Genomic DNA, 19,446 nt, shown 5'->3' with positions numbered 1-19,446 from the left:
GAGTTGAGATCTTGCATGGAGCCCCAGGCCGAGGGAGATTGACAGGTCTTTTGTGTTTCTTCCATTTGCGAATAATCGCACCAACTGTTGTCACCTCCTCACCAACCTGCTTGGCGATGGTCTTGTAGCCCATTCCAGCCTTGTGTAGGTCTACAATCTTGTCCCTGACATCCTTGGAGAGCTCTTTGGTCTTGGCCATGGTGGAGAGTTTGGAATCTGATTGATTGATTGCTTCTGTTGACAGGTGTCATATATACAGGTAACAAGCTGAGATTAGGAGCACTCCCTTTAAGAGTGTGCTCCTAATCTCAGCTCGTTACCTGTATAAAAGACACCTGGGAGCCAGAAATCTTTCTGATTGAGATACTTATTTCCCTCATTTAAAATGCAAATCAATTTATAACATTTTTGACATGCGTTTTTCTGGATTTTTTTTTTGTTATTCAGTCTCTCACTGTTCAAATAAACCTACCATTAAAATTATAGACTGATCATTTCTTTGTCAGTGGGCGAACGTACAAAATCAGCAGGGGATCAAATACTTTTTTCCCTCACTGTATAGTCACTTTACCCCTACCTACATGTACAAATTACCTCGACTAACCTGTACCCCCACACATTGACTTGGTACCGGTACCCCCTGTATATAGCCTCGTTATTGTTATTTTATTGTGTTACTTTAGTTTATTTCATAAATATTTTCTTAACTCTTTCTTGAACTGCATTGTTGGTTAACGGCTTGTAAGTAAGCATTTCACGGTAAATAAAGTTTGATTTGATTTAAAGCAAACTCCTAAAACGGGCCTTAACACTTCACTCCCTCAAAATATGAAAATGGTAGAATGATTAGCAGGAGTTTGCCGAGGAGGGATAGGATAAAGCATTGCTGTTTGTTGGTGGAGCCAAACAGTGGCCGTGTTATCCTGTTTTGATTGGTGAATTATGGCATGACATTTATGATATGTTCATGTTGTTCTTCGTGCATATTTCAACGCACCAAAGCTCCGCGCTTTTTATAAGCTGTGCTCATGTCACGTAAACCAGTAGGGTATTAATCTGTTAACTGTGCTGCATGATTTCAAGTTACAGTTTAATTTTACAGGCCACTTCATGCACAAAAAGCACAATCAATGCCGAAAGCCATTAAACATTACGCTGAGAAGGCTCTCTGTAATACGTTTGTGAGATTTGTAGAAGTTTTCCATATGTCTAGTAACAGTACGTTTAACAGTAAATAAAATGTCACTTGCTATTAACCTGGGTTCTATATCACATTTGGAGAGAAAATAAATCCCATGAAAAAGTGCAGCTGCAGCAGAATCCTTTCATGATGTCATGGGCCTGTCTCAGACACATTACTAGAGGATGGCGTTGGTGTCTTCTCAGCTGAACACCTCTGTCTCTTATTTTGGCATCAGTCCAGTACACATCCATAATCCACTGATTGTGTTCAGTAGGAAGGAAATATTTTGAAACGGGGAGGCATTTGAACTTGTCCAATACGAACCGTGACAAAATAAATTGCTACGGTGTGCCCTACTGAACATGACCCATGAGGTCAAAACCCAGCAGTTGGCCATGCTGTGGACTGTTGAGTTGAACTGTTTTATTGAGCTGCACATCTGCCATAATGGGTGTGCCGGTGGTCCGTATTCCAGGGTACCTCCTTCATTCCCTATGCCAACAAAAGGGAGGATGAATAAAGCTGCCTAGTGCTTTGATATCAGGCCTCTGTCACCCATCATAGTAATGGCATATTATACACCATAATAGAGCATAAGTCATTATAATAGTACAGGTGTGAGGGGAGGACAGTATAGATTTGGGAGAAGATAGATTGAAGATTCAGCCTGTTCTTGTCTTCTTCCAGTGGATACAGAGTAAGCCTGAAGAGGAAAGTTGCTGAGACCACCAAGGACTGTGGGAGATTGTGGTCTGGGTGTGACTATGGCTCGGTTCGATACACCCTCGGAGTAGAGACAACTCTCAAAATCCAGCATGAAGGGTAGTAGCTCAATGTCAATTTGTGGATGATATTGAAGGGAACGGAAACCCCCTACTGATCGGTCTGCAAGGCACAGTGAGGTAATGTTGGAAGTGAGAGGTATCCCCTCTGGTTTTATTAAACCCTGCAGCTTTCACTAGGGGTGTATGACCCCCCCAGACCCCCCTCAAGTCATTTTCCCAACCCTCCCCAATGCTCCAACAGTTGTTTGGTTTAAATGAGGCTGGTGGCGATTAACTGTGTTATGTCAAGTTTATTCGCTGGCAGTTACTCGCTCGATTAAATGTTCCACTTGGTCCCCAGCAGTAGACGCAGTGGAACAGTGCAACGAGTCCCTGTGCTATCACTGTGTGTTTTTAAAAAGCCATGACGCCGGGGACCACGCAGCACTACACTCACTGTCTCCTGTGAAGTGATACACCTTTGTTAGTGGGAATGTGTGAAATGAATAAGCCTATTACAAATCTGAATACTGTCTTAATGTCTTGACTGACCAAATTGTATTGTTTATCAGAAGAAAACTAGTATACACACTCATTGTGTTGCCCCAAATCTACTAATGAGGGAGGTAGATTACATTTCTCTAATGTTTAGCCTATAGGCTGCTAACTAACTTGACTTTCTAAAGTCCCTTCATTGTATTACTTGGACACAGCCGACTCCAGAGGTTAAAACCAGTCCGAGCATATTTCCTTATCATTTATATTTCTCCCTTTGGCTCTGACCTAACATGATTTCTTACAAAGTATTTGTCTCTCTAAATGTTCTGAGATTCACCACAATGACGACTGGCTTTTAAAGTAAACACTCATGGTGACTGGGGTTAGGTGGAGTCATCGGTCTTGACGAGTGATGATCCATTCTGCTATCTCTATGTGCTAGGAGGCCTAAACAGTTGATTTCGTGTTTGCAGTCACTTCCTGGGGGTAGTTAACTTGACATACAGTTTGTCAGGAATGGAGAGAAACCAGATCAGCCAGGAAGATCGTTTCAACCTGATAAGTGGAAATGGCTACATTAACACAGGTTAAAAAAAGAAACACCGTAACTGTAGGCTTTTCTTGCGCTCAGTGTCCACAGACCGATGACACATGAAGCTAGAATCTGTTTGGGAGAGAAGTTGTGGTTTTTGGCAATTTTAAACTGTATTTGCTGTTCTAAATTTGTACTCGTTGTCATTGGTAGTCCTCACAAGATTGAAAACATTTATTATTTTTGGCAATTTTAACGAAAGAAAGATGAATTTATGCCTTAACATATCAATCATTGCATTCCTATATTATTAAATACAGTATTGTTTTATACTTTATGTGTAGTCATTTACTGCACTTTATTAAGTCTTCTCTCGGCATGCATGAAAATATAATTAATTGTCCAATTTATAATTCAAATGTATACATAGCCCATGTTTATTTTCATTAGGGAGGCACTTTGAGTCTCTGGGTCAGGATTGTTCTCTGGTATTCCTGTGAGGGAATGTGATAACCTAACTCTCCCTGCGACTGCCAGAGCAAAATAACACATGCCTACTCTCCCATGTCTTAGGATTGGGTCACAAATTCTATACGTTAGTTAGTCTTTAGTAAATATGGAGCAGGTTTTTTGAAAGAAACATTTTGTGTATTGGGGGGGGTTCATTGATACTAGTGGGGTGGGGGGTGAACAAGTCTATGGGAACATGCTAGCTGTTTCCATAGACTTCCAGTCATTGAGCCAACGACTATCCATTTAAAAGCGCGTCTTGGCAGAAAAATATATATTGACAAAAAATGCGGCCACAATTTAGCAGCAGTGGGCCACCGCTGCGAAATGAATATAGGGGAAACACTGTTGTCCTTACATGCATAATAGCTTACCAAAAGCATCACTGGTTAGCCTAGCCAGCCTTTTTTATTGTTATTGCAAATCATGTGCTTCTAGTATTTCTAGGGATATGTTCATTATTTGAACACATCTTTTTATTTTCCTCCATAACAGGTCGAAGAGTGTTAACTGTCACATGTATGACTATACAACAATGGAAGACAACAAGGATAGTTTTTCCTTGTATTCCCTGTCAGTCATCACAGCACAGAGAAACCTTAGTCAATAGGTTTAATTGCTTCATCTTCACTTCTCCCCATGGTCCGGTTTACTTAGTGTCCTGCCACTCTGCCACTCCCCGGCACCATTCTGTTAATGTTGCCTAATCTGACTCTGACAGATGATTGATAACCCTTCCCAAGTGTTCAGGATCCAAAGGATTAGCACCGTTTACTTCTGGTAGCATGCAGGGTACCTCCGCTCTTAGTGACGGGAATTAATAACGTGCTGACGCCTACTAGACAGCCATGTTTATGCGTGCGGAGAGACGCGACAACCTGCTTTGGTCTGTAGCGTAATTGGTGACTGTGTGTGTGTGTCCAGGGGGACTAGAAAGGTTTGTGTACATTCCAGACTCATATGTCATCACATATACAATTACCTTTTCCAAGTTATGTGGCGTCAACATTCTTAGAAGGATTCACATGACATAAAAATGACAAAACACTGTAGAAAATGTGCCTTTCTCTTGGAAATGGCTATGGATGGCTATGTGTTGCTATGGATTGCTATGTGTTGCTATGGATGGTGACTGGCCTTTTATATTTGGGTCACTATGACCTACAATGTTGTTATTTATGATACTGGAGGACACTGTTTACATTGCTCTTTAGAACACACACACAGGGTTGGGTAGGTTACTTTCTAAATGTTGTACGTGTAAGTTACCAACTAGTTACCTGTCCAAAATTGTAACATTAACTTTTGGATTTGGAAACTCAGTAACGTAATCTGATTACTTTCTGTTACTTTTGGATTACTTTCCCCTTAAGAGGCATTAGAAGAAGACGAAAAGGATCCATCAAACTCATTTAGTGTGTCATCATAGTGGTCTCTGACTTGTGGTCAGACTCAGGTGGAACAAAGTTAAACTTGCGTATTTTTTCAATGCTGAATTGAATGTCATTGTGAAAACAGAAAGGTGTTAATGTACTGTATTTTTTTCACCAACATCCTTTCTGAATTTAAAAGTAATCCTAGAAGTAATCATCTAGTTTTTCAAAAGTGTCTGTAATCTGATTAAAATAATTTTGCTGGTAATGTAACGGATTATAGTTATAGTTTTTTTGTAATCAGATTACAACCCTGCGCGCACACACACACCTAAACCAAGTGGCATGAGAACGGCAGAAAACATTGACAGCTTGAATGAAGCTTCACACAAAGAGCTGAGCTAAACTTGGGGGGGGGGGCGGCGGAGAAATGCAACACCGTACAGTAGCTTACTACCTCCTACAGCTCCCATAGACACGTATGCACCAGATACCGGGCGTGGCCGCCTTGTCACACAAAGCCAGAAATAAAGAGGGAAGCTATTGCTTTCAGCAGCGAGACCCCCAGGTGACCTTCCCTTGTGACCTTGGTGTGACCCCGTATTGAGGAAGGGGAAAAGTGAAACGCCTGGTATCACTGCACCAGACTTGAATGCACAGAGACGCAGGCACAGTGGCTAGAAAGGAAGGCTCTGTCATTGTGCGCATGCCGTAATCACACACCTAGGTTATAGGCCCATGTGTGCACCTTAAAGGCCTGATTTAATTCAATATGTCATTACATGATATGTCATGGCTTTCTCTCGGCAGACACCCATACTTCGGGGTAGCCTGAAGTCTTTGGTCATCCATGTATTGTGTTTGAAGAGCCACAGCTGGGCTCTTTTGACTTGGTTCATGTAGAGGTAGATATAAAGGTGCATGGCTTCAGGGTGTAACTGTACCAGGCCTGAGTTATGGAATGTGTGACACTGAGCTGTAGGCTAATCACACCTGGAAATGGAGGCCAGGGGTCTCTGAATTTATCACTTCCTCCTCCGAAAGGATCTTCTCAAAATATATTTCTGAAAAAGGTGCCTTAACTGAACGTGACACACAATAATTGAAGTATGTTGCCAGTTATCTATATCAGGCAGATCCTGAGTCTATCTTGAGCTGGTGTAAACCTTATCTTTTCTGTGCAAGTCCAGATATGAGGTTCGCCCTGTCTCTGTACAGTATAACCTTGTGTCAAGTCAATCTTGCTATCTGTGTAATTTGCTGACATTTTGTCCACAGTCGACCTTGAGCATATGAGGACGGTGAAGGTTGACAAACACCAGCGCTTCTGCCAAGAGAACAGCCTCATCAGTCAGTTCGTATCAGCCAAGTCTGGAGACTCGGTGAGTCGGTTTACCCAGTAAATCACATCAAAGTGGCACACACGCACAATCTTTTTCAAATCCGGAAATACTGATGTTTTGCTGTGAAGAAGATGTAGTCTGTATTCCTGCTCATCTCTCCTCCTTTGCTGCCCTGCTTTCCCTTCAGGTGTTCCTGGCATTCCAGAGAGTGGCTGCAGAGATTCTGGGGGTGAAGCTCAACAAAGCGGAGCTGGAGCAGTCCCAGGTGATCCAGGTCTTCATTAGGCCTTTTATCTCACATTTCCCAGAGAGAATTGACCCTTCGCTAAGCCCCGCCCGCCTTGGTTACTGTTGCAACCTCAGACAGCATTCCCCCTTCTAACCACTGGCGAAATCCCCTCACAGTGATCTCAAAATGTGTTTTTTAATACACAATGAAATTAAACACAGACTACCCCTTGCTAATCAGGAGACCCTTTTTATGTTGTGGTGGACTTTCATTACGATCATTTCAATCACAGGAACCTGGTAAAATGAAGGTTGTAGTGTGTCAGCATGCAGCCAAAGTTACTAACCACTTCTGGAGATAACTAGTGCTCTCAAATTGTATCCTGATGTCGGCAGCAGATGAGAGTTGTATTCATAACATGGCTAACTTACAGTGAGCTCCAAAAGTATTGGAACAGTGATTTTTGTTTTGTTTGTTTTGGCTCTGTACTCCAGCAGTTTGGATTTGAAATGATACAATGACTATGAGGTTAAAGAGCAGACTATCAGCTTTAATTTTAGGGTATTTCTCATCCGTATCGGGTGAACCGTTTAGAAATTACAATAATTACAAAGTAGTCGAAAGTTAATTATTTGGTCCCTAATTCATAGCACGCAATTTATTTATTTATTTTATTTCACCTTTATTTAACCAGGTAAGCCAGTTGAGAACAAGTTCTCATTTACAACTGCGACCTGGCCAAGATAAAGCAATGCAGTGCGATAAAAAAACAACAACACAGAGTTACATATGGGATAAACAAAACATAAAGTCAAAAATACAACAGAAAATATATATACAGTGTGTGCAAATGTAGCAAGTTATGGAGGTAAGGCAATAAATAGGCCATAGTGCAAAATAATTACAATGTAGTATTAACACTGGAATGATAGATGTGCAAAAGATGATGTGCAAATAGAGATACTGGGGTGCAAATGAGAAAACATTTCAGATGGGCTGTGTACAGGTGCAGTGATCGGTAAGGTGCTCTGACAACTGATGCTTAAAGTTAGTGAGGGAGATAAGAGTCTCCAGCTTCAGAGATTTTTGCAGTTCGTTCCAGTCATTGGCAGCAGAGAACTGGAAGGAATGGCGGCCAAAGGAGGTATTGGCTTTGGGGATGACCAGTGAGATATACCTGCTGGAGCGCATACTACGGGTGGGTGTTGCAATGACTACATCAAGCTTGCGACTATACACATTTGTTGGATTCATTTGCTGTTTGTTTTGGCTGTGTTTCAGATTATTTTGTGCCCTATAGAAATGAATGGTAAATAATGTATTGTGTCATTTTACATTTGGAGTAACTTTTTATTGTAAATAAGAATAAAATATATTTCTAAAGACTTCTACATTAATGTGGATGCTACCATGATTACGGATAATCCTGAATGAATCGTTAATAATGATGAATGAGAAAGTTACAGACGCACAAATATCATACCCCCCTCCCAAAGAAAATGCTAACCTCCCGTTATTGTAATGGTGAGAGGTTAGCATGTCTTGGGGTATGATATTTGTGTGTCTGTAACTTTCTCATTCATCATTATTAACGATTCATTCAGGATTATCCGTAATCATGGTAGCATCCACATGAATGTAGAAGTCTTTAGAATATTCTTTTTTATAATAAAAGTGACTCCAAAATGACACACTACATTATTTAACATTCATTTCTATTGGGCACAAAATAATCTGAAACACAACCAAAACAAGCAGCAAATGCATCCAACAAGTTTGTAGAGTCACAAACTTGATGTAATCATTGCATTTTAGGAAATGATGTAGCAGCCCCTCAAGTCATGTCGACATTGTTTGGACGGTTTCATATAATCACACGCATGTACACGAGGTCAAACAGAGTGTGCCAGGTCACAGTGATGCTGTACCTGTGACTGTCCATCTGTAAATACAGCCACATTGACGACGTTAGAGCCCAATCGTGCGTGAAGCAAGAGGTCAAGAGGTTGGCGGTGTAGGGTGGGAAGGTTAGGATGCGTTCTCTGATTTATTGAGTTTATCTCCCTCCGAGCTCGGCCTCTGCGAACCAGCCAGACCAGGTGGCCCCGTCACTGGTGACAGAGGTGGGATTACTCAGGGCACCTCCCACAGAGGCATTCATCCTGCTTGTGATATGACTGGTCGGTGCCACGCTGGCTAGAGAGTGGCTGATGAGGCTGGGGCTATGGGGAGGTCAGGACCTCCAGAGAAGGGAGAGGACCAAGGGAGCGAAGGCTAGGAGACGACTCTCAAACACACTTCCACCCCCACCCTGCCTTTTTGCTGTCAACAGACAGGCTAATGAAGGTGTCCATCTCCGCTCCCCTCCGTCACCTCCCATGATAGCTACCTCAATAAACCCAAGTGCTTTAATCCAAGCTAAACAAGCTGGATGAGTGGTCTGATCTAGGGCTGTTGAGGTGACCGTATTACCGCCACACCAGCAGTCATGAGTCATGACCGCAGTAAAATTCGACGTGACCGTTGAGTCACGGTAATCTCCTTTTATGCACTCTGGACATGTGTTGGTAGTACCTAATTCATTAACGACCGTCAGGTTACTAATGACCTGGTACTCAGTACTCTATTGTCCTTCTAACCACGCTGACATTAATGCAAATGCAATCGAAAATCACATCAAACACTTATCAAAACAGTATCGTGCTTTTAAAACTCACCTCACTGTAATCGATCAATTTGAAGAAAGAAGTTTAACAACAGGTTGAAACTGAGTGGAAAACATGGTGGTTGTGGATGTTGTTTCAAAGCCTAACACAACAAAATGGACAGCGCTTTCTAAGGTGATGATTAATTCAAAACGCCCATACACATACTGTATTAGAGCTTATGCATACGCATAGGCTTATGAGCCGGGGGAAAAAAAGGAATTAAAATGATTGTGCCATTATACAATTCATAGCCTACCACATATTACGCACAGCAGAAAAACATTTAAAAAACTGATTTAAGATGTCTTTGGTACATAATTGGTCTAGCCTATACTCCAAAATTAAACAAATTATAGTAATCGCCTTTGAGTGTGGACTGTATTATTATGCATACTGGATGGACTGGTTACCTTATGCTACACTCCAAAATGTCTGTCCATGAGTGGGAGAGAACCTACAGAGTTAGCCTACAATTATAGTGAATTTGTATTTGATTTTGAAGAGCCTAGTAATGGGGCATTTTTTTAATTTTTTTTATAATTAATAGGCTGACACATGACCTTTTAGCTACAGAATATCTCACCACCGTGCGTTTCCATCTCCTCCTCTCTCTCCTTCATTCCTTTCTCAAGTGCGCTGTCGCGCAGCGTTCTCCTCAAACAGTGGTTAATGTGTGGAGTGAAATAAATGTTCTTATAAGCCCAGACATTTCTATATGTAATCCCGTGTGAATGCAGAGTTTTGATGGTTGCTCATATTAAGCGCATGCTCCGCTATAAAACCGGAGTAGCCTACCTGGCATGATTGAAAAACTAACAGACTTTCTCAAATCATCAATAGCCTATAGTCGCATCATGCAGCCCATATATGTTTTGACATTCTAAGGTTTGTATCATTTACAACTAAAGTTGCCAAATAACTCTAAATCTAGCGTATAGGACCTGTTTCAAATGATCACTTTTATGCTCAACATACCCACTTCATATGCGCAGTCGCTCCGGAATGGGAAAATATCCTTTCTGTTTTATTCAGCTAAGTTCAAATATATTATTTTTACTATAAAATCATATAATATAAAATAATGGCCTGGGACTTATAAGCATATCTTGTCACCTAATGAGCAAGCCTACAGCCTATGGCATGGAGCATAGTCAGATAACATACAGTAGGCCAACTCATATTCTGTTCTGAAATACATTTTCTTCATATCATAATGTTTCTTTAGACCTGCCTAAAATAAATAATGGATTTATTGTGATGGTTTATATTCAATTGATTTATTCAACGTTTTTTTAAATGTAGATGTTCCAAAGGCGTGCATCAGCTACTTGTATGTGGCTTGTATGAGTGGAGGCCTGGAGATGCTAAACATGTTTGTTTATTAACGGTCAATTACCGTGAGACCGGCAGTCTTTTGCATGACAATAACCGTCTGACACAATTTAATGACCGCCATAGCCCTAGTCTGACCTGATCTGCCTGTCACAGAGACGTAATCTATGGCTTCCATGGGTCACTTCAGGGATGCAAGATTTTTTTTCTACATAAAATAAGTAATATTTTAGTGAAGACTATCCTACTTCAATGGTGTATCTTCATCTTGGATAGAGAATGGGTCAGGTTTCTAGGCTACAGTAGTTGAAGGCCTCAACATTCACTGGAGAAAAAATAAGTCTGCCCAAAATCTGTCTGTTTTTCTACTTTGTTGCTGTGCAGTGCTATCAATGAGAGAAGTGATGTTCTGATTGGTAGGCAAATGGATTTGGGGAAGGAGGTCAAGGGCAGCTCCAGGTTATTGTTGGGGGGCAGAAAAGCCTGATTATCAGCTGTCAGGTTTAGAGAGCTGTACATGGGGGTCAGGGCCCCTGACAAGATCTTATCGGCCTGGGAGCCCACTCCATCATGGTCCCTTGTCTGGAAGATCAGATACTGGGGCCACTGATCACTCACAGGGTCCGACCCCAGGCATCGGCAGCTCGTTAATCAGAATGGCCAACCAGTGCCTGGGTTACAACCACGATCTCTGCTTTTTGCTGGCTCCCCAATCCAGGTCTGAGGTTTAACTGTAAGTTCAGAACCCGTCCGTCCAGTTACTGTTACTCAATATCCAGGACCCGTATTCATGAAGCTTCTCGGAGAAGAACTGCTGATCTAGAATCAGTTTAGCCTTTTAGATCATAATTCATAAGATTACATGGACATGGGGGGGACCTTTATACCTTTCCTCAATGAAGATCTAATGGTTGATTTAAAACTTGGCATGGTAAAATGTTAGTAGATGAGGAGCTGAGAATGCACACCCAAAAACAGTTAATAAAGTGCAGACTAGTGGCTTAAACTTAAAAAAAATTAAAGTCTCACTCCCAGATCTTTATTGAATGGATAAACCAATATTTGGCACACACAATTCATATCAGGCTGGGAGTATTATAATACATGAGTGTTCTTCATTTGTACATGGCAAAATGTTTCACAAATGTATTTTGTCCATGGACTGTGTAAACCTGGGAACTTCTCATTAGTATGTTCTTCTGTTAAATCCATTTGTCACGTGTTTCTTTCTCATTTCTCTCCCTGTCACCTCCACGACCCTGTCTTCACCTCTCCCTGTCCTCCATTCCAACCAACTGTACCCCCCGTCTGCATCTTTTTTTCCCCTTCCTGTCTTCTCTCTCCTTTCATTCCATACCTCACCTCCTCTGCCCACGCACCTCCTTTTCTATCCCTCTCTCCTGCTGGGTTTTGTCTCCTTCCATCCCTCCATCTCTCTGCTGGTGTGGTGGTGTGTTGTGCTGCTCAGAGGATCGTGAAAGCTGAGCTGGTGGACTACCCTCAGGACGAAGCCCCCATTAGACAAGAGACCAATCAGAGCAAAATCTGTTCTGTTCAATAGTTGGAAGTATGTTTACACACAGTCACACATAGATGTATTTATCTCCTGAAATATATCTATTAGTGCCTGGTGTAAAAACACAATTAAAGCATCTTATAAAGTGGTTGTGGTGGTAATGGTAGCTGTTTTCATTGTATTTTAATTGTGGGAATTGAGTTAGTTATTAGTTAGTTTGTAATTCAAGAAGAAAGGTTTGATAATTAACGTTAACCAAGAAAATCTTAGGTTGGTTGGGCTTACAGTAGTTTGGCACAAAAAATATATTACTCCAACTAATTGTATGTGACATCACTGATAAAAGCAAAATGAGATGCCACATATAGAAGATGTTGCCAGGAATTCTGACTCTTTTAGTTTGCTGCATCAGTGTGATCCAGAGAAGTGGGCTTGGCCCCCAGACATAGTTTGTGTCAGACTGACCTTTGTCTGACCTGTTTCTAAGCTCGTGATTGACTTTGAGCTGGATGCATCTGCAAAAAGACTGTAGAGTAGATCTTTACTGTAGGTCTTTACTGTAGATCAGATCTTTACTGTAGATCAGATCTTTACTGTAGAGCAGATCTTTACCGTAGATCAGATCTTTACTGTAGAGCAGATTTTCCATCTTTATTTTTACCACAACATTCATCCATTAACTTGTATACTTCAGTTTACATGTTTTTCTGAATGTGACAAATTAAATGTATTTGAGTTATACAAGTAAGGTCTGGGGCCTGGGAAGGAAGACCTGGGATCTACTTTAAGTGGTCCATATAGATTTCTGGACTATGCCGGAACAAATGGCAAATATTTAGTAGTATCAGTTAGGTAATTTAATCTTAAATTGTATAATTTGTGAATAAATCAGAGGGATTTTCTAGTGTGGAGGCAACTTTCTCATACCTCTCTTTATGTATGTGTGTCTCCATAGCGCGTGGTGAAGGCAGATATCGTGAACTACAGTCAAGAGCCTGTGACGAGGACAGTCAACCCCCCGCGCAGCTCCATGTGTGTGGTGCAGTGACTCCCTCTCCCTCCACCTTCCCTCTTGCCCCTCCACAAACTGAATACAGCAGTGAGGGCCTCTGACCAGCAGGCTGCCCCAACACACTGGCCCATAGCCAGAGCTGGGGAATTGAGCTGGCCTGGTTCTTTCTGCTGTACGCACACACCTGCTGTACACACACACACTGATTCCTCCCTTCTCTCTCTCAACGCACAAGTCTTCAGAAAGGCTGTATATCAGTATTTCCTTTTTTAAAAGGTTTTCAGGGTCATCGGACCAAGTACTGCATATTTGAAGATTAATATATGAGAATCTCTCTGTATGTCCAGTATGTATATTTACAGGGACCCCACAGTTTATTCCTGGTTTCAGTACATTTAATATATTTTCATGAATAATTTTTTGAGTAGTAATCAGCTTTGGCTACAGCATACTCCTGTTTAAACATTAAGTTATGCTGAAAGGAAATGGGACCTCCACTTTTTTAGCAGTTTGAACACGTTTGTCAATATTTATTTTATTTTTGAGAAACTGTTACTCTTTTGGCATATTTTTTCTACTGTCTTCATTGTCTCTTATTCTTTAAAGGACCATTTGATTGTATATAGATATGAAGTTGGTATCTGTACCAGAAAAGAATACATAAACCACTGTGTTTCAAACTGTATTTTTAAGGATAGAATGTGTTTTCCCTCTGCTGTTGTGTATACAGATGCCATATCTTTATTTGATCATCCTGTTGTTGCAGGAATTTTCCTGCACGGTAGTGTAGTGTATTCGACATATAAAAAGGCTTCTAAAGTTAGTATTTTCCACTTTCAGACTAAATTTGCCCTAAGGAAAAATGTATCAACCCCTACAAAAAATGTCCATTAATTATAATCACATAGCAATTAACATTTCCTGTTGCTGCAGGATTATTTTCCTGCTGTGTGAGATCAAATTAAGATCCGATATCTGTATGCTTAGATATCAGGATTAGTTTAATCGCTCTAAGTGGTACTGTCTACACCTCCCACTACCCCCTCTCCCACTGCTCCCAGTGCTGAAACAGGAGTGGTGGGATGGGCTTGGGTAGGTTGTTGGGGCAAGGAGCTATTTGGGGGCAGAGAGTGGTGAAGAAAGAAGGGGCTGCTTCATTGATATACAGATGTACGATTAAGCAATAAGGCCAGAGGGGGTGTGGTATATGGCCAATATACCCACGGCTAAGGGCTGTTCTAAAGCACGATGCAACACGGAGTGCCTGGCTACAGCCCTTGGTCATATACCGCAAACCCCGAGGTGCCTTATTGCTTTTATAAACTGGTTACCAACGTAATTAGAACAGTAAAATTTTTTAAAATCTTATACCCGTGGTATATGGTCTGATACACCACGGCTTTCAGCCAATCAGCTTTCAGAGCTCGAACCACCCGGTTTATAATGACTGTTATACAACGGGTGGGTCTAATCCTGAATGCTGATTGGTTAAAACCGCATTCCAGCCGGTGTCTATTCCACAAGTTACCACCGGCTAAATCTATGATGTAAAATGCCTATTTACTCTGTTCCTTCTGACTGCGCAATCCACTGTCTCATCAGCCCAGCCAGGCAATTTATAAACTTGATATCCACTAAAAAAGCATCTAGACATTATCGCACATTTCTTTTAGACTAACATTTCGTTTTCAACAGCAGAGATTTGTATAAACCTTGCTGTCTGTCTCTGACATTTGCAACATTGTTTCAATATTCAAATTCGATCTCCAGCTGTCCCATAGTAATGAACGTGTTGGGACGAGACAGACAGGCAGGCAGCGTTTCTCAGCCAGTCAAAATCAGCTGGCATCTATGTTATGGATATATAAGAAATGTAATTGAAAAAAGGTCAAACGAAACGAAGTGCAGCTAGTTTGCAGTCTTTCCAGCTTCAATTTGAAGTGATTGTGTTAGCGGTGTTGTTGGCTAGCTCCGACTGAACAACTGGGTCGCGTCTCTGGCAACCAAACCGATAGAACGAGTGACCAGCCAGCTTGGGTAGCAACCCTAGATTTGTGTCGGGACTATATCTTGTGGAAGGATGAAATAGTATGAATAAATTCATCAAAATAACGTTTTTAATGAAAAAATGTCAATCATTATTTGAATATGTTGGTAATCTGTTGAATAAAAGTGATAATGCCCTCGAAGCTGGTGTTTGGAGGACTTCGTCTCGGGCCTAACAACACCCGTGCCAATATATCCACCAAACACCGGCTTCTCGGGCATTATCACTTAAATATACCACGGCTTTCAGCCATTCAGCACCCAGGAGCCAAACAACGGGTTTATGTTGATGACAATTTTTCTGCGCCGCAGGAAATGCAGATGAGCTTCGTGATTTACATAAATTCACTGAAAACCCACACTAACACATGGGTATATTAACAGTATTGCACTTTTCATGTAGCCTAATTTTGTCCAACCACTGATCAAGCAACATTATGGAATGTTCAAATCCTGTTGCAGCAGGATTATTTTGCTACAGCAATACTATTCAAATTAAGATCCAACATCTGTAAAAACAATGTGCTGAATGTAAAATGAACTGCTGGCTTAATTAAGAGTGTGCTCAAGGAATATGTCACTTTAAAATATAGCTTCTCCATTCTTAGTGCTCTACATACTGCCCTTCTAAAATGAAGGGTTTAGGTACTGTAGTCAACGGAATCAAGCTCTGTTTTATTTCATTTGCCAATTAGCGGCTTGCTTGAACAGCTGTGATTTCCCATTACTTTCAAGACTTAATAATAACACTAATAACAGATGTTAGTTAGAAAAAATAAACTTTGTGATTTCTGCCACTCTACATTTGTGAAATTGACCAATTACCCAAAAAGTATATATTTTCCTTATTTCTATGTTTGTGTTGATCACATCTTTAATTGAAGCATCGTTCAGTTTCATGTGATGCATATCAAGACTGTATTTTTTGGGAAAACCTAATATGTCGTCCTAGTATAGAACAATGCTGTTGCTATTTTTATCCTTGAAGAATGAAGAACTGCTTTGACACATGAAATGTCTTCATAGGATCTTAATCTTGTTCAAACAAGCTGAATAATAGCCAACCTACACTCTTATAAAAAAAATAGGTTATATCTAGAACCTAAAAGTGTTCTTTGTCTGTCCATGGGAGAACCGTTTAAAGAAACATTTTGGGTTCCATGTAGAACCCATTCCACTGTTCTCCCATGGGGACAGCCAAACCATTTTTTGGAACCCTTTTTTCTAAGAGTGTATACATAATTTATAGTTCTGTGTTGTTTTGTACTCGTCCCTAGTTTGTCTTGCAGTTTGTATTTGTCAAAATGTTTTCTTCGACCAATATGGTGTACTTGCGCACACAGGATGTCAACATTGTACCTGAATCTAGTACAACAGAAAATACATGATAGAACATGGTGACATGGTTGGATTTGACTCTGGAAATCATGGTGTTCGCCTTATGTGTAAATTATGTCTTTGTAAATTATCTGCGTTGTATTGTGGAAGATCTTATTTATAAAATGCTGCTCACATTTCAGTAAGATGTCAAGAACTCCTCTCATTGGATGGAATTGCCTCTGTGTCATAAACACAAAATATCTAAAAGTTAAGTATTAAAAAATGATGGTATATCCTCTGTACACTTAGAAAATTGTTGTTTAATGAACATTCAAAAGTGGTACAGACATTTGTATATGAACTATAAAAGTGCTATAAAGTGCAATAGTTTATGTATTATTACTGATGCATATAGTTTCCTAGGTGGAATTCAGGAAATAAGTATTATGTTAGTGTGAGTGTATGCTTCATTACCCATGTGTGCGTGCGCGTGTGTGCGCTCTCCTGCAGACACACACATTTGTAATTGATTGACATGACTGTTGATGACTGATTACCATATAATTTTCCAACATATTGCTGTACATTGGTCTGGACACAATGTGGTTCATTTGTGCATATTTATCCTGTATGTTAAACACAGTTATCTAAAACTGATTATAAACTGGGTGGTTCGAGCCCTGAATGCTGATTGACTGAAAGCCATGGTATATCACGGGTATGACAAAACATTTATTTTTACTCTTTTAATTATGTTGGTAACCAGTTTATAATAGCAATAAGGCTCCTCAGAGCTAAGGGCTGTATCCAGGCATACAGTACCAGTCAAAGGTTTGGACACACCTACTCATTCAAGGGTTTTTCTTTATTTGTACTATTTTTTTACACTGTATAATGATAGTGAAGACATCAAAACTATGAAATAATACATATGGAATCATGTAGTAACCAAAAAAGTGTTAAACAAATCAAAATATATTTTATATTTGAGATTCTTCAAATAGCCACCCTTTGCCTTGATGACAGCTTTGCGCACTCTTGGCATTTTCTCAACCAGCTTCACCTGGAATGCTTTTCCAACAGTCTTGAAGGCGTTCCCACATGTGCTGAGCACTTGTTGGCTGCTTTTCCTTCACTCTGCGGTCCGACTCATCCCAAACCATCTCAATTGGGTTGAGGTCAGGGGATTGTGGAGGCCAGGTCATCTGATGCAGCACTCCATCACTCTCCTTCTAGGTAAAATAGCCCTTACACAGCCTGGAGGTGTGTTGGGTCATTGTCCTGTTGAAAAATAAATGATAGTCCCACTAAGCCCAAACGAGATGGGATGGCGTATCGCTGCAGAATGCTGTGGTAGCCACGCTGGTTAAGTGTGCCTTGAATTCTAAATAAATCACAGACAGTGTCACCAGCAAAGCACCCCCACACCATAACACCTCCTCCTCCATGTTTTACGATGGGAACTACACATGCGGAGATCATCCGTTCACCCACACCGTGTCTCACAAAGACACAGCGGTTGGAACCACAAATCTCCAATTTGGACTCCAGATCAAAGGACACATTTTCACTGGTCTAATGTCCATTGCTCATGTTTCTTGGCCCAAGCAGGTCTCTTCTTCTTATTGGTGTCCTTTAGTAGTGGTTTCTTTGCAGCAATTCGACCATGAAGGCCTGATTCACGCAGTCCCCTCTGAACAGTTGATGTTGAGACATGTCTTTGACTTGAAATCTGTGAAGCATTTATTTGGGCTGCAATTTCATAGGCTGGTAACTCTAATGAACTATCCTCTGCAGCAGAGGTAACTCTGGGTCTTCTATTCCTGTGGCGGTCCTCATGAGTGCCATATTCATCATAGCGCGTGATGGTTTTTGCGATTGCACTTGAAGAAACTTTCAAAGGTCTTGACATTTTCCATATTGACTGACCTTCATGTCTTAAAGTAAGGATGGACTGTATTTTCTCTTTGCTTATTTGAGCTGTTCTTGCCATAATATGGACTTGGTCTTTTACCAAATAGGGCTATCTTCTGTATACCCCCCCTACGTTGTCACAACACAACTGATTGGCTCAAACGCATTAAGAAGGAAAGAAATTCCACAAATTAACTTTTAAGGCACACCTGTTTAATATAAATGTATTCCAGGTGACTACCTCATGAAGCTGGTTGAGAGAATGCCAAGAGTGTGCAAAGCTGTCATAAAGGCAAAGGGTGGCTATTTGAAGAATCTCAAATATAACATATATTTTGATTTGTTTAACACTTTTTTGGTTACTACATGATTCCATATGTGTTATTTCATAGTTTTGATATCTTCACTATCATTCTACAATGTAGAAAATAGTAAAAATAAAGAACACCCTTTGAATGAGTAGGTGTGTCCAAACTTTTGACTGGTAGTTTATACCACACTCTGTCTGGCCTTATTGCTTATTTAATCATGGACTCTATTCTACAGTGCTGAACCTGATGTTCTTAATAAATCCCAATTTATAGTCAGAGGAGAGGGAACATTGGCTGTTCCCATTCCACAGGTGTACAATGAGCAACTGATACAGAGATAAAGGGAAGTAATATAGAGTAATACCCCTCAGCATGAAATAAAGGCACTGTCATCTATGGATATGCACAATATAATGATGTGTAGTGGCCCAAGGCTGCAGTGCCATTTTTCACCCCAGGTGGGACAATGAAAACCAGTAGAATGGGCCCCATGGGACCTGAGGAGCTTGGTCCCATGGGATTAAGGATCCATGAGAAGTTTAAGCATAGGAGGTAACTCCCCCCATACAGACAGAGTTAAGACTCCAAAAGCTAATGAGGCACCTGGCTTTTGTTCCTTAAATCTGCACTGAAACTGGTCCTACAGACGATCCAAATGCCAGCCGTTGTATTAATTAATCACTTAAATAGTTTGGCCTTTTGTCCTCTTCACAAAATGGTAAGAGTGGTTTGGTTTTAGGTGTAACTGTTTTGCTGAGCCAAAAAAAACGTTCTGCTTATTTAGACAAAGGATTAAAGGTGATGAAAACCACAGAGAAGAACAAACAAAGATGGTGTCCTTTAATAAACAGATAT

At 40.7% G+C, this 19,446-nt stretch overlaps 1 protein-coding gene across 3 annotated transcripts in view; it reads left to right on the top strand.

Annotated features, from left to right (window-relative positions):
* The window catches only part of LOC121541082 (ras-related protein Rab-28-like), a 45,558-nt gene extending 31,188 nt beyond the window's left edge, over positions 1-14,370 (top strand). Inside the window, exons 5-8 of one of the 3 annotated variants that reach the window (XM_041850083.1) lie at positions 6,139-6,242; positions 6,391-6,468; positions 11,941-12,039; positions 12,944-13,028. In XM_041850083.1, coding sequence (XP_041706017.1) covers positions 6,139-6,242; positions 6,391-6,468; positions 11,941-12,033 — 275 coding nt within the window. In that variant the 3' untranslated portion in view covers positions 12,034-12,039; positions 12,944-13,028. Of the gene's footprint in view, positions 1-6,138; positions 6,243-6,390; positions 7,115-11,940; positions 12,040-12,943 lie in introns of those variants that run through there. The other 2 variants (XM_041850078.2, XM_041850074.1) reach the window with 2 other exon arrangements.
* The last annotated feature ends 5,076 nt before the right edge of the window (positions 14,371-19,446 follow it).

The sequence above is a fragment of the Coregonus clupeaformis genome, chromosome 3 (assembly GCF_020615455.1).
Source record: "Coregonus clupeaformis isolate EN_2021a chromosome 3, ASM2061545v1, whole genome shotgun sequence".
Lineage (NCBI taxonomy): Eukaryota > Metazoa > Chordata > Actinopteri > Salmoniformes > Salmonidae > Coregonus > Coregonus clupeaformis.
Note: the sequence above shows the minus strand (reverse complement) of the source record. Positions and strands in the feature narration are given on the sequence as shown.